The following is a 23425-nucleotide window of genomic DNA, read 5'->3' as shown; positions in this document are numbered from 1 at the left end:
AAAATATATGTTTTAGTAAGGAGCAAATGGCTAAAATTTTGTGTCTTCTACCCAAGGGGCCTCCTCTCGAAGGGGTAACTTTGTGTACTCACTTTGGCGATGATACCATGTGAGAGTGCGCAATGGAAGAGAACCAGGAACACACACACACACACCACACACAGAGATGAAGTAAAGTGATCCGCATTGACTAAAGAAGAATGTTGAGATAGGCTAAAATAGACAAGCTAGCATAAACAAACCACAACTACTACATTTTGGATGCTTGTGAACTTGCTCTCATGAGAAATATCCTATTTTAAGTGAATTTGAGCATTTTTGGAGAGGTGGTTGTTGGTCACAATCCTTTTATAGACACAGATTAGCATGTTCTATCTAAAGAAAAAAGGGATGATGATGTACATAATATGAAACTTGAACTTTGGATTACTTATGTCTATCTATACTACATACATGAATGTGTAAATCAAATGTTTTCTTAAAATATCAAATGTCTTTGGGATCTTGTAAAATGGGGATTGTTTTTGGGATCTTAAAATGTCAAATGTCTTTGGGATCTTGTAAAATGGGGATTGTTTTGGGATTCTATCACTACCAAATGGCCATGTCGACTGTTTGTAAAAAGATTCAAAATTTTGAGGATCGATAAGGCCATTTTAATGGTTATGCTATTTCTTATCAATGTGATTTCACTTATTTGGGAGTGACAATGGATTTGAAATCTTTTTTATCCTATAATGACCTGAATGGCAAAAGGAAATTTGCATTCTTTGGAAGAATTATGAATTTCCTATTGGTTACACTCCTCAATCTTTAAGTCATAAGGTAAATGTATAGGTTCAAATGGTTGCTTTTTATTGGACCAAAGTCATTTGCTTGTGGGGATTTTAATAATATGTTCTCAAAAATGGGTAATTCTTCTCGCCATTCTCATGTGTTGGCACTTGATAAAGAATGGGTAGCATTCATTTATGAGCTCAAAACTTTAGGTATGTAGATTTCAACTCTACATGTTTGTACAATTACAGGCAAATACATATGTTTAGAAAAATGGTACTTTCTAAATGTTATAGTCAACATGATGCATTAATGTAAGATTTGGATTTACGATAGTACTTGTATAATTATGTACTTATAAGGTTGGTCCTTTGTCATGGGAGAAAAATATATGGATGATTCATTGTTGTATAGAAGACCTTTGCCTTTGAACAACGGTTGTGACTTGCATCAAAAATTTCCAACACAAAGTTTTTGATGTGATAGATAGATACTCTTTGTTTACAAATTCTTGATTGTGTGGAGTAGCTTGGTATAATTTACTTTCTTGCATGCATCATGGCTTATGTGATTACAATAAGTACTACTAGGCACTCCGCGCCTAGACTCAGCCCGGCGCTTCGCGCCGGGGCCGGCGCTACGCGCCAGCTTTCTCCCGGCGCTTCGCATCAAAATGTGAAGCACAAATGTTTTAATTTGTTCACACATTCTTCCACTTAGTAATGAATCAAATAGTCTTGCAATTTTTAAACTTCATTATACAATCTAACAATTCAATACAATAACATTGATTATCTCAACCATAATAATTGGAAAAAATAATTGAAGTAAAAGTGATTTTTAAATATCACTGAAAGAATTCCAACTATAACAATAGGTAAATGGAAAAGAAAGTATATAATGTTTTCAAAAAGATAGTCGTACTGTCGAAAATCAACTATCGAAAAGAAAGCTTTCTCTTCTTAGATGAATTATCAATAGTGGATCTAGCATGGGGAACATGTGTGGGCAAAGCTGTGACACGCCCCGCCCCAGATTGTGCTGCAACATCTAAAAATGAAAAAAAAAAGACTTTAGAAATAACAATATTAAATTTATAAAGCAAAACATTAATGAAAATGGTGAGTAAGTATTACCTGGGGATGTGATATGATTGGCTCTAACATTAGTAGAGCAGTCGGCAGAATTTGGATGAAACTGATGCAAAGTTACAAAATATGATAAATCTTGAAACTTCCATTTACTCCAGTCATTCGGTATGTGTCTAGTGTGGAACCGAGATATCAAGTACTCAATATCTGTTTGTCCAACATAGTAGCATTGGATCCATCCAAAATATAAAATTTCTACATATAAAGGAGTGTTTCCATTAGTAAATCCATCATTGGGTAATCTTTCGATTACCCTAGCCAAAGTTCTATGGATAATATCATCCGTAGTAATAGTTCGCAATGCTTCTTGAAGTCTCATTTGATAAGGAGAGGCATGATAATATTTGAACACTGTTTGGGCCATCTATTAATAAAATTTAGAAAACATAAAAATTAGTAATATTGATCAAATTTTTAAAAAGGAAAAAAATGACTTTACAATATTGAAATTAGAAGACCAATTTAGAAGAGAAAAAGAGTTTGTAATGCATATTGTATAAAAGAACTTTATACATGATAATTTCTCAAAACTTACTTTTGTATAAATGCAAACAAAATTTCATAGAAGATAAGTCAAACATGGTTTTATTCAAGGAATATAATATTTCAAACGAATGCCCCCAACCATCCCTATTAATCATTACTCCGGTCCCAAAGACCAACACAATAAGACCAGAGTCCTATCGCGTTATTCCATGCTAATGTATTCAGAGCATAGGCTTGCTTTGAGCACTCTAATTTTTTCAAAGTAACATCGTCGAATCCACGTCCCAGCCAATTAAGTCCAGGAGCGCGTCTCCGCTTAAAAAGAATAGGAGACAGTAAAATAGTTCATTTCTTGATAATATATGATAAAAAAGAGTAAATAAACTTTGATGATATTGCACCAAAAATATTATGCAATTATAATATGAGAAAGAAAACATTACAGTTATGATAGAAAGTTCAAATAACTTTTTATGGTAGAAATAATTCAAACACTATGTTCTCATATAGTAAAACAAACATACGTTTAACTCTACATAAAATCATGAATATCTATCCATACATGAGAGATTTAAAGTATTAAATCAGAGAAAATAAGTCAAACTTTCTTTTCATCGACGAAGAACTCAGTACTGAAAAAGAGCATAAGAAAGTACAACACTACATTTTATAGATATGTGAACAAAGAAGAAAAAAAGGCTTTGATTGTATTGAAATAAAAATATTATGCAAATATAATAAGAGAGAACAAAGATTACACTTTTGAAAAAATAGAGGTTACAATACTTTCTGTAAAACTTCTTTATATACAATATTGATGGTACCATTTACCATGTTCTCTTTCTCATCAATCAAGACTTTCAATCTGTTCAGAGACTTTACTCTTGAGAAAGAAACATAGAGTTGACCATGAGTAAAGACTGGGGTTTTTAGATATATCCCCAAATATGATAATGTTTGGCCTTGAGATTTGTTGATTGTCATTGCAAAGGCCAAACGGACTGGGAATTGCAAGTGTTTCATTGAGAAAGGAAGTTCCAGTGTAGTTGGGATGAAAGTTATCCTCGAGATAAAAACTCTGTCACCAATATTGGTCCCTGTAATTATCTCTGCATCAATGACCTTGTTATTGAAAGCCTTGTATACTAGCCTAGTACCATTGCATAAACCTTTAGAAGGATTTAAGTTCCTGAGCAATATTATTGGAGCATTTACTTTGAGCAGCAAGATATGAGGAGGAATACCTCCACCGAGGTCAAGGGAATTTAGATATTCCACAGAATAGAGGAATGAGTTCTCCTCAGTTCTATCCACAGAATCAGCACTGTAGTATTGTTTAACCTCTCCCGGCATCAGCTGCAATGCATGATTGTTTATCATTTCCACATCATTGTTTTGAGGTGCAAGAATGGCACGTCCACTAAAGAACATTTTGTAATCAATTACACAATTCATTTCACAATAGACAAAATTGATCAAGTCTTGCATAGATCCTCCCTTTAACAACAATGCAGGTGGAATTTGCAATATATTATTAGTATGTGTCAAATCTTTTCCATCTCCAATGTCTTGCAACCATGCAACAAACTGATCCTGATCTGATGTGACCCGCATATTCTGTGTAAGTTTCAAAACATTGAAATATTGCCACAAATTGGAACAACATATAGCAACACCGACAATATCCTCACGGATACCCTTTGGTACAACAGGTAATATTTGCCTAAAATCTCCACCTAGTAGAATAACTTTACCACCAAATGGCATATCACACTGCATTATATCCTTTAAAGTTCTGTCCAGTGCCTCAAAGGTATTACGATGCAACATAGGAGCTTCATCCCACAAAATAAGACTTGCCTCTTTTAACAGTGCTACAAGGTGACTTTGAACAGGTATATTGCATGTAGAATTATTATCTGCTTGCAATGGAATTTTGAACTTTGAATGGGCAGTACGACCATGTGGCAAAAGCAATGTAGCAATACCAGAGGATGCTGTAGCTATGTCAATGCGACCTTGACTACGAAGCTTTGCAAGCAAACATTTGTATAGGAGTGTTTTTCTAGAACCGCCTGGGCCATCTAAGAAAAATGGTTTACCCAAACCACTATCAATAGCATTCATTATTGCCATTAAAAAAATTCTTTGTCCATCATTCAACATAGCTTGCATTGTTAAGAAGGTATTCTCTTGTTCTACCTTATCATATAGTTGTTCATCAAGGATCAAAGGATTTGTGTACTCTTGCATTGTCACCTCAGGCAATCCATGATACTCTGCCAAATTGCGTCCATGTTGATCTAAAAGTTTTTGAATATGCATCAACGCATGATTATTGGCCTCATCTTGCATATCAACATTTCACCTATTTTGCAAGGAGAGTCGATGTTTTATATCCTCTATCAACGAAACTAAGAACTCTTCCCATAGAGCCCTAGGTCGGGCAGGTGAACAAAATACCAAGATGGATGCAAAAAAATTTCTTAATTGAGCACCGGCATCAATGCAACTTCACACAAACACATTTTCCATTCATCATCTGTTTCCAACATTCCTTTTGCAATGCAAGCCTCCTTAAAAGTTAACTATACCACATTATCAACCGTATGCAATGCCTCAAAGGATGTGCACCCCTTGCATACAATGAGTAGTAGGCGCAAATAGTATTTTTCTCCACACATAGGTGAAACAAAGTATATTCGACCACATGTGTTTCCTTGCTTTCTCTTTGTCCACATTTTTTTGTGTGCATTCCAAACCCAAAACATTGGAAAGTCTTGATAGAGAACTGTGTTAGCATCAGGGTGCAAAAGGATTGCATGTAAACCATTCTGTGAGAGTTGTTTTTTGAGCATTTTCATTTTGCACCACATCAAAAATATTATTAGAGTCACGAAAGGAAACAGTTTTCTCTCCAGGTAAATGTATTTGCAATCATGGAATATCGGGTTTCTCATCATGAAGTTTGAATTCAAATATTCGCCAACATGCTTTAGAAGCTGAAATATATCGTGCATCTAAATACCTCTCAATCTCATCAATATTTTGTGTGCATCAATATTTTCTGTGTCAATATCATTGGATCTGGAACCACGTGTACTTGTAAACCAAATGGTTGCTCGATCATAGCCCTTATATACATATTTATACAAATATTTGACAGCTGCAATTATCGAGCAAACCTCAACATTTATGTGAGCACTATACTTGGAACTCAAATAAGGATTGTAAGGCACTATCTATCGGTTATCCAAGAGGTTACCATTAGCATTATGAGTCCTTCCATCCTCTCGACGTCTGTATAAAGGATAACCAGTTTTATCAACTGTAGTTGTATGTATAAACTTTTTTGGATAATCCTTTATACACTTTCCGTCCACCATGCAAACACTTTTTGGATTGAACTCACCACACGGACCATGTATGTTACATTTAGTAATAATTCGATACAAATCCGAAAACCTTTCCTTATCAAGTAGCTTAGTGCACACTAGTCTATCATAATGACGTGCTTCTAGTGGCTTAAAGCGTGGTTCTAATATCAAGAGCATATGTGAATGAGGCAAGCCTCTCTTTTGGAATTCTATGACGGACACATATCCAGCAACTTTACCAAACAACTCCTTTTTCACTATCGACTGCATCATGTCTTTATGTTTCAAATGAATAACTCTAGCAGTTAAATCTGGTCGATCATGTGCAATTTGACCAGGCAACAAAGCATCTGTAGTTTCAGACCACTTAGGATTGCATGTCATGGTGATAAACAAATCAGGTTTGCCTTTGCTACGCACAATTGCCATAGCATCTTGATATAATTGGTACATGAATCTTGGTCCATCTGTAAAGCTAGATGGCAACACTATTCTCCTGCCCACACCGATCACAGCGATATTAGTATCAACTGCATCTGAACCATTGACCATATCAGCCAATCCCCTATACATTTCAACTCGCAATGTTACTTGATTACGACGACACCAAGCCAATCTACATTGTTCAATGCTACAATAAGCATCGACAATGTATTGTTGTAGCAAGCGACCACCAGCAAAAGACATGCATTAGTATCATCTCGAATCTGAAGTCGAAAAGTGTAATACTGCATTTGAGTGACACAATCTTTATTTGCAAGATTATTGGCATTAATATGAGCATCCATAAATGCATATGGAACTTTAGTATGCCATCCATCCTCTCCATTTGGAAAAAGAAGAACATATAACAGTGGCATATATGCCTTGTGTAAGTTAGAAATATAAATCAAATGGCCTTGTCGTGTGCGAACTTGAATGCTACGATGATCAAGTGTATCATCATCACCTTGTCCAAGCATGATCGCAGCAACCTCACTTGCAGTGGGAACTGAATATCGTATAGAGGTGGATAGATTTTGAAAAATGGACATTCTTATTTCTACTGATGGATTGCGTTGCAAGCTTGCACCAACTGCTATAAAGGCCTGTGCGTAAGCATTGTGATCATGCATCATTTGTTGAAGCTCTTGTAGTAAGTTTGGCAAAAGCCTAGGTAAAACCCCCATGCGATTCAATAACTCATGATCAATGTCATAAATATAAAGCTGTGCAAACTTTGGTATTTGTTGTCCATCCTCACTTGGCAATAGGGAACCCATCCGGTGATATATTGATCCATGAACTCGAAAAGTATAACCATTTCCATTTTGAGGCAAAAGCTCATCAATTTTTGCACCCATTGAAACAAAAGCCAATGCGCTATTATAAGCACGTATATTTTTTTTGAACTCTCTACTTTGTGGATGTGTGCCATCAAGCAAATTACATAGAGGTTGTGGTGGATGCTGTAGAGGTGGTAAAATTACTTTCCCTTCTCTACAGCAATACTTTCCAATCGAAGTTGTGCGCATTGTTTTAGTTTCACCATGCCACAAATTAGCCATGCAATGGTGAAAAACCTTGCAAAGGGTACCAATTGCATGCAAATTTGGTTTTTGGAAGAGTAAATTTGTTACTGATGGATGAATATCCAAATTAGGTGGCATGTCATGGAGAATTGAACAAAATCCACCATTTTGAGGTAGAAATATAGGAGCTTGAATCCTGTATTGGTCATGTACCATCTCAGTACTTGCACATGCATTATGGATAGCTTCATTCTCTTCTTGAATAATGCGAGGCAATTGAACATCTAAGGACAGTAATGGTGCACCATGCATTTGAGCACTTATATCAATTGTATTTGTTGTAGTGCGATGCAATTGTTGTAATTGCGTTCTTGCTCTTGCCCTGTGTCTATGTTCAGCTCTAGTAGCATCAAGCATTTGCCTACAATTTCTTAATCCACCATCTGGATTATTTATGTTCCCATTTCTTTGTCGACTTGTGCTACGTACCCCCACTTCGAAGGGTAGCAATTCATGGTTATCCAACATCTCAACATCTATATTGTGGATAGTTGCATTGTCTCCTTTGACGAATAGGAGGTGGTTGAACTTCCAACGGCAACAATGGTGCAACTGGCATTTGGACACTTGTAGCTTGGATGCCATTGTATCTATCTCTATCTATGGTAGCATGATGCAGTTGTTGTAATTATGTTCTAACTATTGCCATGTGCATACGTTCAGTTCTCGTAACATTAAGCATTTGCCTACGCACACTCAAGCCACCATTAGGATTGTATTGTCGAGTTGTGGTAGACATCTGAACCTGAAAGGATACCAAATCATGAGCAGCAGAGCAAGATGCAGCGCGAAATTGATTGGTTTGATATAGCTGATTTGGGATTTGAACATCCATATAGTTTCCATTTGCATGATGTTGTTCATACATATCTCTTGCATGGTCACGAACATGTAATTCAGTCCTAACTCTTGCAACGTGCCTACGTTTATGTCTAGTAGTTTTGAGCATTTCCCTACGTGCATATAATACACGATCTCTAGGCACAGAATGTGTTGGAAGTACCATTGTCGAGAAAAACCTGAGATAAAAAGAAAAATGTACTTTGATATTAGTATTTACAAATGCAAAGTTTTTTGAAACGTTATTATAGTCTATACTATGATAAAGATTATAATTTCACATAGGGAACAATGTAATCTCACATAGGCAAGAATATAAATTGAAATAGCATATTACGTCATTGTCGTGAGGGATACATAAGTCCAAATCACATGAAATTTCTCAAACCCAGCAATAGAATGACATATCTATTGGACGATTTGTCCAAAAAGTCTTGAAGGAATTAGAAATGTTAAGAGAACTATGCATTGGACAATGAACTCGTATGACAATTCACACCAAAGTTCTAGCAGAAGGAGATTGAAGCTCTTTGAAGTTTGATTAAACTCTTCATTTGCTTCTTAACTGTATCCAACCGATGCATGAGCTTTAGGGATACAACACAATTGTTGTGTCATTTGACATGTTCGAGGGCACATCAAACTGACTTCGTCCTTGCCATGCCTTAGATTTTACAGACATTCATCCGTGCGTTGAGAATGCACGAAACGATGTCTGGTACAAGAACATTGCTTTTTGCATCAGATGTTTCAGCACACTCCATATGTTCATCGTTATACAATGTATTTTTAGAGAGAGAGAGAGAGAGAGAGAGAGAGAACATTTTTTAAAAGTAATTGCATACTTTTATGACCTAGGCGTACTAAAATTTCTTCCTATCTCTTAGGGAAGACTTTAGCAAAGATATACCTCAAGATAAATTTGTTCTAAACACTATTTCAATATAAAATTTGAAGATTATAACATCACATAAGCAAGAATGTAATCTTACATATGCAAGAATATAAATTGAAAGAGCATATTATGTCATTATCATGGGGGATACAAAATTCCAAATCAGATGAAAATTCTCAAACCCAACAATAGAATGACATATCTATCGGAGGATCCGACAAAAAGTTATTGAAATCCTTAGATATGCTAAGAGAACTATGCATTGGATGATGAACTCATGCGACGATTCAATAGGTTCAACATTGCAGAGAACCTATTAAGGCAAACTTTTAGAGATGTGGCATGCACATCGAGGCAAATGCTCTCAGGTGCAAGCACGCTTGCATTCTTTTGAGCCAGTAATTCACACACTCCATCCACTATATGATTATTGCTCTTAGCAAGGTCTCGCAACTTTTCTGCATGGTCTTCCAAAGCACATCGTGGCTAGTGCTTGCGAACCAACTCATAGATTTCTCCTATATAGCCCTTTATTTCATCTATCTCGTCTTGCAAAATTATCCCATCAGCCAAGCCTCCTTCATATTTTTCTGCCATGATTTTTTCAATCCTTTGAAGGCGATCACCAAAGTTTTGACAGAAGGAGTTCGAAGCTCTTTGACGTTTGTTTAAACTCTTGATTTGCTTCTCAATTGCATCCAACCGATGCATGAGCTTTAGGGATACAACGGAAGTGTTGTGTCCTTTAACATATTTGAGGGCACGCCATACTAAATTCCTCCTAGCCATGTCTTTGGCTTTACGCACATTCATTCGTGCATTGGGAGTACACAAAACAATGTCTGGTACATAGACATTGTTTCTTGCATCAGATGTTTCAGCATGCTCCATACTGCCATGGTTACACAAAGTATTAAGAGATCACACACACAGAGAAAGAGAGAGAGAGAGAACATTTTTAAAAAGTAATTGAATACTTTCATGACCTAGGCGCACCAAAGTATTACAATATTTATGCATACATGAGAGAGACACAATGAGACTATGTCGAGAAAATATTTGACACATCTTTTTCTCCACATCAAAGCATGAATATCCATACACACATGAGGGACATCATAAAAGCATTAAACTATTAAAGTATTCAAGCATTAATTAAAACTTAAATGAACAAAATATTAAGTTTTTTAAGTTTTAATAAACAATTTAATTACTTTATTCATCAACATTAACACATTTTTAACTCTATATTAAACCATGAATATCCATAGGTATTTGAGAAAGACAAAGTGTGTATCGATAAGGAAAAACATTTTACATGCAATAAATTACAATATTTAAATTTCAACTTCGTAACTTTTAGACAACACATAATACACATTAATTAATAACACACATACACATATCAATACATAACATTAACACAAACATAACAATATTATCACACATCCTCTCCATAACACACTTAACACACATTCATTTTTAAATGCATAATACACATTAATTATTAGCACATATATACATATGAATACATACTATTAACACAAACATAATAATGTTATCACACATTTATACTAAAACACATACACACATTAATTAATAACACACTTAAAACACGTAATACACCTTAATAATGTAATGACACACATAACACATTAATTAATAACACGCATAAACACATTAAGAAATAATATTAACACACTTTCATATCAAAAGACATGACATGCATACATTAATAACACGCATAATACACATTATTTAATAACACACATTCATTTTCAAATGCATAATACACATTCATTATTAGCACATATATACGTATGAATACATACTATTAACACAAACATAATAACGTTATCACACATTTATACTAAAACACATAACACACATTAAGTAATAACACACTTAAAACACGTAATACACCTTAACAATGTAATGACACACATAACACATTAATTAATAACACGCATAAACACATTAAGAAATAATATTAACACACTTTCATATCAAAAGACATGACATGCATACATTAATAACATGCATAATACACATTATTTAATAACACATATTCATTTTCAAATGCATAATACACATTAATTATTAGCACATATATACATATGAATACATACCATTAACACAAACATAATAACGTTATCACACATTTATACTAAAACACATAACACACATTAATTAATAACACACTTAAAACACGTAATACACCTTAACAATGTAATGACACACATAGCACATTAATTAATAACACGCATAAACACATTAAGAAATAATATTAACACACTTTCATATCAAAAGACATGACATGCATACATTAAAAAATTAAACATGCAATAAATTAAAATATTTAACTTTTAACTTTTATAACTTTGAGAGAGAGAGAGAGAGAGAGATGCCTACATGAATACTGAAATGAGACACATGATCAAAGTGCTACAATTTCAACTTTCTAATTAACTTTATGTGTGTGTGTGTGTGTGTGTGTGTGTGTGTGTGTGTGTGTGTGTGTGTGTGTGTGTGTGTGTGTGTGTGTGTGTGTGTGTGTGTGAGAAAGAGAGAGAGAGAGAGTTTAGAGAGAGAGAGAGAGATGCACCTGAGAAGTATTGATGATGACGAAAGAGTAGAGTTGATGACGAAAGCAAAAGTACAAAAATTGCATGGAAAAATGGAATCGATGTTAGAGAGTAACATCAAATATATTTAAGTGCATCATAAACATTGGCAATGTAATAATGCACATTAATTATTAACATGCCTACACACATCCCCCTCTCTCATTCTTCACAATAGCATGCACACAACACACACGCACGCACTTGCACTCACACACACATGCACATACACTCACACTCTCACACACACACACACACACACACACACACACACACACACACACACACACACACACACACACACACACTCACTCACTCACTCACTCACTCACTCACTCACTCACATGATATCCTTACATTAATAACTCTCGTGCTATAGACTATAGAACCACCGTTTCATATACCCCCGTACATTAATAACTCCCATGCTATAACTCCCGTACATTAATAACTCCCGTGCAAAGGGTGGAATAGTATACGAACCTTCTATAGTCTATACCATGGGGGATGGTTAGGCTAATGCTGGAGAGGAACCATAGAAAGCAGATCAAAGGAAAATGCAGATCGAAGGACCATAGAAAGCAGATCGAAGGAAGTCTTGCTCTTTATATAGAGTTGTGCAGCTCACTGTGAGCTCGCCGTGTGCAGCTCGAGGAGGGTCGTTGGCCGTGGTCGAAAATGCGGGCAGCGGGGGCAGGTCAAGGCAGTGATCGAGGCGGGAGCTCGAGGAGGCGCAGCTTGAGGAGGGCAGGTCGAGGCAGTGTGCAGGTCGAGGACGGGCAAGTTTTGTCAACGCCCTTTTCGCGAGGAGGGCAAGTGTCAGACGCGTGGCACCCGCCCCCGCCATTCTTCGTGGGGAGGCTGGGGGCTGCCACGTGGCACCCGCCCCCACCTCCCCCTTAACTAATAGTAAGGATATGAATGTAAATAGGCATCATGTTCAAAAAGTAGATTCAATTGTGAAATAGTCACATAAAACATATGGTCATAGGGCTCTTGCTAGAATTGGATAATATGGCTCTTGTCAATTGTATGCTGACTAGAAGCACCAAAAAAGTACCTTTAAAATGGTGTTTGAGAGCTAGATTCAAAATTAGGAAAGTCAAGGATTACTCCTCCAAAGGTTTTTTTGAAAAAAGGGCACTGCTCTAGACAATAAGGTTTAATTAAAAAATCTTATGATATAATGCTTAGAGTATTGTCTCTAAGGTTATAGACACTTTCTTTGCAATTTTGACAAATGGATTGTGAATTTGGTAAACTTGGAATGTTTTCTCACTTGAGCATTGTTAAGAAGAACATTAGGTTATCAAAAGCTTCTTGAAAAGAAGTACGGTTTTTCTTTGAAGAGGCAATTGCATGAAACACTTACTGATTGAATGCCCATGACTTTGTCACTGGTGTACAAATTTTTTATCAAAGTGATCATCAATAAAGGCATGAACTTCTTCATAGTAGCTTGCATTCACACAACACAGTCTTATTTCAAGATGAAAGATCCCTTGTAGCTTGGCAAATGTTTAGTTGGAAATTTGACATTCAAATCAACATGTTTTTTTGTTGCAAATTAGCATGGAAAAGAATTTGGATTCTAGGCATTTGGAGTTTTATCTTTCAACAATGGGAAAAGTAGAATTTGGACTAAATGGAAAAATGCCCATTACTAGCTTTATAAGGACAAGATTGCTTCTTACATTCTTAGATTTGATTTACTTGGATCTTGGAATTTGGGAAAATCTATGAGGTAATACCATTCTCTTGGCTCTATGACTTATGTTTTCACTCATCTTTTCTTGTCCTATCTTGGTTATCTCTTGGCATTTGGTCAATTGCATAGGTTTCAATGTCCATATGGATATACATTTGTGACTTAGGCATAGTAAGAGCATTGGAACTTTTGGACTACTTGCAAGCTTGTATTTTAATTTCACTCAATCTAGATTTGTTTATTTCAAGTTCAAAGATTGGCATCAAGTTATATGGGCACAAGAGATCCAAAATTTGTATATGCTATTTGCAAAAATTAGGGCTCTCCAATGGGGTGAAATATCACTCCCATAAAAATGTCAAGCTAGGATTTGGATGAATTTTAAGTGGCAAAAGTGATATTTGAAAATTGTCTATTGCATGTTAAATTGAGACTAATACAATCTACCATCATGGCATGTATACAATAAGTTGATATTTATGCTTTTTTTTGCTCATGGCAATGATTTTTTGGGATAGCTAAGAGACATAAAAAGGGTGCTAGGTTTTTGGATATTGTGGAAAGTTTCCCCTCCCAAATTACATGGTGGATTGGATGTTCTTAACATTCATTATCTTCTCTTGCCCCACGAAGTAACATTGTTGCATAGACTTGGTGAGGGCAATCTTGGACTAGATGCTGACTCCTTTTTGTATGCATGCCTTTGAAAACAAGATCATTCATTCTAAGGAATGAATTTTCGGATGTTTTTTAGGTTTCAAACATTCCCTTTTATAGCAAAATTGGTTGTTAACTTCATGAAAGATGCACTCTGATATCAAATGAATATGTATGAATGATAATGAAAAAAAAAATGCTCTAGATGGAGAGTTTGCATGGAAGAAAACCATTTGATCCTTCTTTTACTATTATGGAATCAAGAACAACTCATTTTTTGCCATGAATTGATTTCTAGAGTGAACAATATTCTATCTCCTTAATGTATATTTATAACCTTCCCTCAAGCTCAATGGGTGTATGCCTTTAGTAATCCTTTTAGGCCTTAATGCTATTTGTTTAATTCTAGTAAGACCAAGTCATTTCAACTATCCCCCTACTAAAATACAAAGCTAGATCAAAGACAAGATCATTTACACAATGTAACATTACGTTGTCTTCATAATATGAAACATAAGAGAATGTATACTATGTTATAGCATGTACCTTAATAGTTGATCATACTAACTTGCTTTAGCATAGTGAAGATTCTCTTCTATGTTAATGCTACAAAAGAACTTGTGAAATCTAGTATAATTTGCAACTACTTACATAAGGAGAGGCTTTTCTCCACATGTGCTTTGGCAATGTTCATTGAGTTCTATGCTTGCTAATCCTCATACTCAAGAGCTCTTACAAGGTTTCATCTTCTCTTTTACTCTGTTTTTGTTCTTTTGAATTCAGCACATTGTTTTGACTTTTTGGATTTCCTTGGTTACATTGAAGGCTTTTGCTACCCTATTTTTCTAGGTGTGCTTATGGACACTTGGACTCCTCAAAACCTTTGCACTTGGTTGTTTTTAAGGCTACTACCACAATGGAAAACATTTTCCAGAGAGCCTTGCACTAGTCTCTCTTTGATAGCCTTGTCACTCAAGGATTTTATGGATAGATCCATATATGATCTTTTTCTTATTTTTTTGCATTTTCTTGAAAACAATCTTATTGTCTATTTATTTTATACATTAATCATTAATATGATGTCTTTACATCCTGCATATAGAGAATCAAAAACTATGATTGTTATAGTTGATTACAATGGGTAGTTGATGCTTCCTACCATGTGCTTTTGCTAGGAAGCTTTGATAGCACACAAGAAACATACGATAGCAAATGTTATGTATATAGAAAAGCATGGCTATAGCAATAAAACCAAGCCATATACTACTACACTAAATAGAGCATTGCATGCATGTTTTTTCAAGCATGTGTCCAACAAGTCCTCCAAATAAGTACCTAGTGTAGTAATGACTCTACACATGCATTGCAGCCAAGCTCACAATGTGCCACCGCCCACAATGGTTTGTCTCTACCTAGCTAGCAATCCTCGGCCACCATTTGATATCGCAACCAAGATTTATTAATAGGTGAATGTGTCGCTTATAAATGCCTTCTCCTCATATGGGGGGTGCACAAAGATAGAGTCAACAATTACCTATGTAGTTCAATGAGAGGTGGAGCATTGATCTCCAACATGGACTTTCCCTTTGAAGAAGTGGAATCCCCCTCTCAAGTAGAAAAAGAGGTCTTTTGTGGATTTGATCATGCAATTGAATGAAACACAAGAGTTAGCATTCAAACTCACAAAAGGTCAACAATTGAGGCAATGAGATGACTTGTTGCATGAATGAAAGTATTTTTAAGGCATCTTATTTAGAAATAATGTGACCTAAATTTTAGTGAGCCAATGGTAGCGAACTTAACAAGCAAATACTTATATTCAATCATCTTAACTCTCAGTTTATCCATTTTCTTAATGGAAAAATCTTGAACCTCGTAAGATTGATGCATCAAGTTTGATCTCTCACTACATAACAATCAATAAGGTGACGTACTAGGGAAAATGTGTAATTGTGTGAAACTTAAGAAGTGACCATTGCATTAACTTGGCATTGACTATGATGTGCCTATCTAGTATAGTCTCTAGACCACAATCAGGTCCCAAATACCCTTAATGCATGAGATTCAACCAACTCATGAAAGTCAACCCATTAAAAATGAGTGGTCACTAAATCCATGCTTGGCTATAGTAACTAAAGTGTGAGTATTAAGTGGAGAAGGATAGGGAACGCAGGGCTAGGGACTACATTTCAATATTTGATCCAAGGTGCCCACCATGCATTGGTGAGATATACATAGTGAATCCAAATGTGCAAATAAGCAAACATGGTCACCGTATGAAAAGCCCGAGGAGGACGGGTAGGCGCACTATAAGCATGGGTTGGGTTTCCTTGTCTAAGTAGCCCATAGTATATAGACACCCACTATACACAGGGGATGGATATCCCTATGATTAAGTGGTCATGGGTAGAGATCCAAGGAGTGTAAGCGGGATACCCAACAAAGCTACACCAAGATAAGGTGTCCTCGTTTGCGGGTAGATGAGAGGTACAAGGTACACATGTGGCAACCCAACAACAAAGCACCAAGGTGTGAAGTGACATGCACCTAAGGTAAGGAGAAAATCCTAGCAAAAGACCTAACACCTAAATATGAAGCATATAAACTAACTCATGGAAATGAAAACAAATATTCATAAAAGGCATAGAACCTAGAGAAAATGATGCAAGTATAGAGTCCAATCATAAGCTATTGAAAGCATTGGGAAGACCTAAATGATCATTTGAAGAGAGAAATGGGAGGGAATTGGGAATGAAGGACACCAATAACATGCACATATGAAATAGAAGGTAAAGAAGCAAGTATACATATAGACATGCTTCTACCTCTAGAGCATCCTCTATTCACATAACATTTTTGAATACTTATCTACATCTCCGTGGTGACTTACAACTAGTTCTTGCACAACGCAAGTAAAAGAGAGGGATATTGGTTCATACAAATATGAACCTCACATCATGCCTCACTAAGATTAAGACAATGGTTCACAATCATCTTCAACAAGATATGCCCTCCATGAGTGAAGAGATGGTCGACCTCATTAGCTAAGTGCGCTAACTAATACATAGCTCCTATCATAGTATAGAGGAAGCTTGGGCAATGTAGTATGTCATTATTATTCTCCGATAAAGGTTCACAATCATCTTGAACATGATATGCCCTCCATGAGTGAACAGATGGCCGACCTCATTAGCTAAGTGCTCTAACTAATACACAGCACCTGTCATAGTATAGAGGAAGCTTGGGCAATGTTGTATGCCATCCTTATTAAGAGAATAATGCCACTTAGGGCCACCAACAAAGGAGAAATCTTAGAAGACACCATACACTCCCAACAAAGGTTTCCTAACAAATTACAAATTAGCTGTGTGTTATTTGTGCAAACTTGAACAAACTAAGATTTTCGTGATAGCTATGCAAGATACTCTTTAGAAGAGCATCAACTTTGATAATATGCTATTGTTTGCAAAGAAAACAAGTGTAATGACTACAATTAAAACACAATGCCTCAAATAAGAAAGGTGTACATATTGAATTAATGAATGCTGAAATGAATGGATGAAGGTACATATGTAGGTGCTAAGGAGTGCAGCTATCCAATAACCCCTGACTCGTGGGAGAGGCCTCAAGGAGAGTGCCATGAGAGTATCATCTTCCATGGATGAATCTAGTGTGTGACAAACTTCCAAGAATAATGTCAATGCAATAGACTAGAGCTGAGAATGACAACACAAGTGGGTCCATTGTTGGAGGATGGTGAATCTAATGTCATGGAGCAATTGGCAGCAAAAACACAACAAACCAGAGGATGTCTCAGAGTAGGCAACTGCTGCAGCAAATGTAGATGATGTTGGACAGCATCCTGGAACCAAATTGCAAACACACCATAGAAGGCTTGCAATAGAGGGTCCATGGGGAAGGGTTGGAGGCACAACTTAATGCAAACATCAATTTAGTAAAATGAGAGGCAGTGGAGAACACAAACAGTAGCACTCTTTGTGGACATACTCGTCCTGAACCTAGGCACTGGAGGGTACAAGCCAACATGTAAGCCAGCTGAAGCACAAGCCCTCACAAGCTTTCACACTAGGCTCTAGAAAATCACACATAGATTGAGAGCCATGTGTGCTAGCCTTACCCTTGAGCTTCTATCTAGATGACTATACTCCATCATGTGCCTCCCTTTGCTCCAACAGCTTTTTAGCTTCAAATTTATAGCTTTGGTGTTGTTTGAAACAGCCTTGCCTCCACCTCTTGTCATGGCTTCCCACAAAGCACAACGACAAGGATTTTTACAATGGTCTTAGTAACCAATGTGAATATATCCATAAGTGAAAGTCATGAAGTGATTAGAATTTTAAACTGTTTAAACACTCTCCAGCATGTTGGTTGCAAGTATTGCAGCAGTTGCATGCTTTGTTTTTGTTAATAGTGCACAGTAGATTTAAGCTTAAAACTATGTTGACCTCTAGAGCACAGGAAGCAATTGTTAGTACTCATTTTGCCTCACATTACACAGTTGGGTTGAACAACAAGAACTAACCAAGCACAAAATAAACACCCAAATCAAAAAACCTAGACTACAGGTTTTTGTATCACTGCATGATTCAGTGCGTCTAAAACTTCATCACTAAACTGAAGTAGCCAGGCACAAAATAAACAACTGGATTCAAAGACCACACCATTGCAGTTTTCAAATAACTTTCATATCAAAACATGATTCAGTGCATTTCCAAATTTATCACTAGACTGTCGTATTAGGTGAAAAACTGCTAATTGAACCTAAGCAAACACTTGCAGAAGTTAATCTGCAGCTTATGAGTCCAAATAAGGAGATGTACCAAACTAACCAAAATTTGAATCACTCTATTAACATGTCAACTTGCCTTCCCAGATTTTCTGCTGTGAGCACATAATTCAATGCACCCGTTTAAGAGTAATCTGTAAATAGGAAAAATATATGAGCACCCAACAATCACTGCTCAAAAGTCTTCATCTGCCAGAACAGGCCTAGTGATTGGCACAGACCATCGTCCCAAATGTGCTGTGTAGTTCAAGCATCGCACAGTTCCCTTCCCAGAAGGACCATCAGGCAAATCTATCACACTTATGCTACCAGTATCTACATGAAAAGACCCAAGAGAAGCTGATGTGAGACCAAGACAATGACCAAGCATAGCAGTATGTGTCATCTCGTGAGCAACCACCACCACATTTTTTTCTTTACTAGAACCTGCATCCAATAGATCAAACTGCCTAAGCACTGTCTGCCAAGCACTGCCAGCCCTTCCCCAGAAGACCTCAAAACTTTCAGCCCCTTGAATATCCTGTTGTTGCAGAAAGTCCTGCCACCGATCTTTCTCTACCACTTCTGCAGCTTTCTTACCCTGCCAAAAGCACTTGTAACAATGAGCAATCACTAGCTTGAAAATTTAGCCAATTCAGATTATAAGGCATGATTATGTCAATGTCAGGTGATGTTCGAAGTGTTAAGTGCTAAATCCACTGTTACATGTTGCAGGTAAGATGCATAGGTGACTTTATAATGCCTATTAACAATCGGTGTCAGCTTGAAAGACACCAAGGTGGCCTATAGGAATGAGGCTGTCTAAAGCCTTGTGATCCAAGGCACACAGCCACAAAAGCAATAGGAGAGTGCTCATGATGGAACTGGAATTGATGACGCCAACAAGCAATTAGTCCATGCTGAGAATAATATCAGGGAACCAAAACTATCTACAAAATTTGTGCATTAATAACTGCTATGGCCTCAAAGTCTGCCAGGATCAGTTCCTGATCATCATGGCTATGAAGGCCACTAGGAAGAGAGGCAGGAGGTTGACATGTGCTCATGATCACAAGGTTGTGTTCATGTCAGTGTTCTGTAAGTAGAGGCATCTATGTTTAGGGGCTTATTTTTTATGATTGTCTTTCTAAGAGGACTGCTCTCCTGCAAGTCAACCATTTACTAGCCAGGTTGCAACTTATTGTGGGCCTTTCATCCTTCATAGATCCAGCAAGGCTCTTGCCCAAGATTTCAGGAGGTCCCAAGGCTTGATGATTGCTCAGTTCTGATGCCTGCTTGCAGTTGCTGGTTTCACCTAACATGTCAGCTTTCAGAAGTCTCAATTGATTTAATTAGGTCTAACCCTGCTACCCAGTATTTGGCATATTTTGGTGCTAGGCTGACTGAGGTGTTCAAGAAACCATAATATCTGCTAGTTTTTAGAGAGTGACATATCGTGGTCATCTCCATGGCAGTCTACAGGTCTTTTTACTAGATCCTTTTGCCAAAGATTGCTGCTTAATGCTAATAAGACCTAAGAAGCTCTAAATTATACGCATCCTTGTATTACCTAAGATAAATTGGTACAAACCTTCCATTCACCCCAGTGAAGATCCTTCAACTCTGGAATTTGCTTCAGTTCCACATATCTTGGAACACAATCTGCTCCCAGACAATCAGCAGCCTCCTGTACCTGCAGTATCTCACAGAAACAGTCAATTGATGAATGGTCAAGCCAGAAAGCATTGGCAGCCTTGGCATATAAAAATCATCTACTGTCTACAAACTACTCATTGTACCTCCACTATAGCCTCTGCTGTTTTCATAGCACTTGGCTGAGGGCTACAAATGACTGAGTTCACCATAACATCAAGTAACAGCTCAGCAGTTTTTCGGGACTGTTTACATATCAAGTCAACATATTAACATTTGATATTGAACACTTATATTATAGCAAAGCGCAAACTTGCTGATACAGCAGACCTGTATTATACCCAACATGTTCAAGTTCTCATCTTCTGAGAGAGCAAATCGCTCCTGCATAGGATAGACTCACAAATGTTAAAAGGAGGACTCAGAAAGCACTAACCATCATATAAAGAACTGACAAGAACTCGGATCCTGCATACCTCAGTGCTGCTATCTGTCGCTCCATGGCACACAAGTATAATACGTTCTGCTGTCTTTCTTCCGGCAGATTGTCCAACTGCTACTGGAGGGCTTGGAGTCTGCAACCTCACCATCCTCCCTGCATCATTATTTGGTCCGTCACCCCATTCACACACAGCAAGCAAACACGAATAAACAATATGTTTCACTGAACCCACCCAAAAAAGGAAGAATGTAGTATCTAACAATGACAGTCACATCCTGCTAACATCCCAGCTGCATGAACATCAAGAATGCATCCATAAAAGTGCAAACATATGCAAAGCTCATCTCCCACACCAAGGGCATACACTTTCATGGTTATTGTTGTAGAAAAGTTAGGATACACGTGCTATTTCTTCCCTTATTTTTATTTTTTTTTAACTGTCTAAAACTTGCATGTTACAGAAAATTTTATAAGGGTGTTTCAGATTTCAGGCAGATGATTACTACAGTTCATGGTTTACGCATGTAAAAAAACACAAAATGGGGTCTAAAAAGGTTCTCACTATTAGTACTGTACACCATAGTTTCATGCATCAAGAACCATGTAAGTTTTATTCAGCAACATTACTCTACTTTTCACAGCAGCTAGTGTAATATTAGTCAACATGCAATATTGCATTCACCGCCAGAATACAGAGATTAGCTATCATTCACAGAAAAATGACTAGCAATAAACTATAGCCCCAAACTTTTTCCAGCCTAACAAAGTATCAAATAACAAGGAAACAATTGCAAACTTTTTGCAGCAGTTCAAGTTACTATAAAATGTCACCTGATTCAGTCTTTCAAGGCATACAAAAGGAGGCCCCTCTCCACCACCTTGAGGGGTAAAGTCCAGCACGCTGACACCACAGTTGCTTTGTAGAAGCTGTCTAAAGTACTCAGGACCTAGACCTAAAATATCACAAAACCATCACTTCATTATGGACAATCCAAAAACCATTATCACAAATTCGATATGCAAAGGCTGTATACCTGTCGCTGTCGCAACAAGAGCTTGATTGACTGCATTGTGAGCAACAACGAGAATGGATTGGCCTTCATGGCTAAGAATCTCTCTCCAGCATTGTTGTGCTCGAGACCATAACTCTCTAACAGGGTAGTGGCCATCTATGCAGAAATTGGCAGCATCCTTTTGCCAGGTTCTGTATGCTTCACCGTAGCGCTCTTTTCCTTCATTCTTCATCAAGCCCTACCCACGTGCGGCATATGCAATCATTTAGAGCTGAAAGGTTTTCACAAGAACAAGAAAAGACTTCTACTTGCCATATGCTGTGGTTACTAGTACCTGAAAGCTATATAGATCAATTTCTCTAAGATCATGGATTGGAACCATAGGTGCATCGCGAGATCCCCATATGATTTCTGCAGTGCGTTTTGCTCGAGCAAGAGGGCTGTTTGCACGTTATCAAGATCAAAACATCTAGCTAGACATACCTAGGGAACCCCTTCAAACAACCTGTGATGGAGATGAGAGGAGGACCTGTGGAAACAGACATCGAACGAATCCGCGAGCAACATCTGCCGCGATGTCTCTGCCTGTATTTCCCCTTTCGCAGTTAAAACTGCAAAATCAGAGCTACCCTGAATCCGCCCTTCAGCATTCCAGGTGCTCTGCCCGTGGCGGACCAGCACAACTCTCTTGAATGCTGGTATGGAGGGGAGGGGAAATTTCATCCGTACGGCGTCATCGGCCTCGACGATGCGATCTGCAAGTTTGTCCATGCTCGTGACGGCAGCAACAGGCGATGTGAACAGATGGTACTGCCGGTGCATGATGCCATGAAATTCTTCTTGCCTGGAGAGAAGCTTCCCTGTCCTGTGATGAGAGAGGAGTAAGGTTTGGGCTTTCCCGTGTGCAGAGAGGGAGAAGAGACTGAATGGCTCTGACAAAGAATGAGAGCATGCGTTGCATGTGAAAGCCATATGGCCCCTTCTCCCCCAAAAGCACAAGCCTCTGAGCCTGAAACAATGACAGAGACAGGATGATCTCTCAAAATGCCAATGGTTAGAAATTAAGGTCTCAAGAGAGACCTGGCTGATCTCTCAATATGCCAAGTTCTAATGGTAGAGAGAGGAATTAGAAGGGCTCAAGTTATGTCAGACGGTTGTTATTATCCATGTAAGGATGATGAGGACTTGTCTCGTATTAAGCTGTCATTGCCATTGAAAGAAATCCTCTCTTGTTTGCTTCAACCCAATTGCTTCTCATGATAGAGATGATGAAAAAATCATCACTTTGCATGCCCCTACCATCCATTCATTCTACCTCCCAGTCCACACGTCTCTCCCACCCTATCACCATGTACTTCAAAAGGGTTCTTTAACTTAAAGAGTCTAGGTTAGCATTGTGTCACTTTTTCTTAGTTTGCGAATGCGTGTGGATCACTTCTAGGCTA

General features: G+C 37.4%; 3 protein-coding genes across 3 annotated transcripts; all 3 read right to left on the bottom strand.

The window, feature by feature from the left end:
- Positions 1-3191: 3191 nt before the first annotated feature.
- Positions 3192-4739, bottom strand: LOC148022193 (uncharacterized). The gene has a single exon (XM_087696813.1). The coding sequence runs from the start codon at positions 4737-4739 to the stop codon at positions 3192-3194; it is 1548 nt and encodes a 515-aa protein (XP_087552939.1).
- A 917-nt stretch (positions 4740-5656) lies between these two features.
- On the bottom strand, positions 5657-6343 carry LOC148022192 (uncharacterized). The gene has a single exon (XM_087696812.1). The coding sequence runs from the start codon at positions 6341-6343 to the stop codon at positions 5657-5659; it is 687 nt and encodes a 228-aa protein (XP_087552938.1).
- Positions 6344-18932: 12589 nt separating this feature from the next.
- LOC148022191 (phosphoglycerate/bisphosphoglycerate mutase family protein) lies at positions 18933-23274 on the bottom strand. Its single transcript, XM_087697833.1, has 9 exons — positions 22510-23274; positions 22315-22420; positions 22002-22218; positions 21799-21920; positions 21002-21100; positions 20856-20909; positions 20672-20770; positions 20464-20565; positions 18933-19473 (listed from the first exon to the last, which is right to left on the bottom strand). The coding sequence occupies exons 1-9, from the start codon at positions 22950-22952 to the stop codon at positions 19069-19071; spliced, it is 1647 nt and encodes a 548-aa protein (XP_087553959.1). The 5' UTR covers positions 22953-23274; the 3' UTR covers positions 18933-19068.
- Positions 23275-23425: the final 151 nt, after the last annotated feature.

This window comes from Lygodium microphyllum, chromosome 17 (genome assembly GCF_053477565.2).
Source record: "Lygodium microphyllum isolate KBCC chromosome 17, Lygodium_microphyllum_v1.1.10, whole genome shotgun sequence".
NCBI lineage: Eukaryota > Viridiplantae > Streptophyta > Polypodiopsida > Schizaeales > Lygodiaceae > Lygodium > Lygodium microphyllum.
Note: the sequence above shows the minus strand (reverse complement) of the source record. Positions and strands in the feature narration are given on the sequence as shown.

Coding starts and splice junctions, on each gene's coding strand:
- LOC148022192 (XM_087696812.1), bottom strand. CDS start 6,343: ATGGTCAATGGTTCAGATGCAGTTGATACTAATATCGCTGTGATCGGT.
- LOC148022191 (XM_087697833.1), bottom strand. CDS start 22,952: ATGGCTTTCACATGCAACGCATGCTCTCATTCTTTGTCAGAGCCATTC. Junction 22,219..22,314: donor TTGATCTATATAGCTTTCAG/GTACTAGTAACC, acceptor GCACGTGGGTAG/GGCTTGATGAAGAATGAAGG. Junction 20,771..20,855: donor ACATGTTGGGTATAATACAG/GTCTGCTGTATC, acceptor ATATGTAAACAG/TCCCGAAAAACTGCTGAGCT.
- LOC148022193 (XM_087696813.1), bottom strand. CDS start 4,739: ATGCATATTCAAAAACTTTTAGATCAACATGGACGCAATTTGGCAGAG.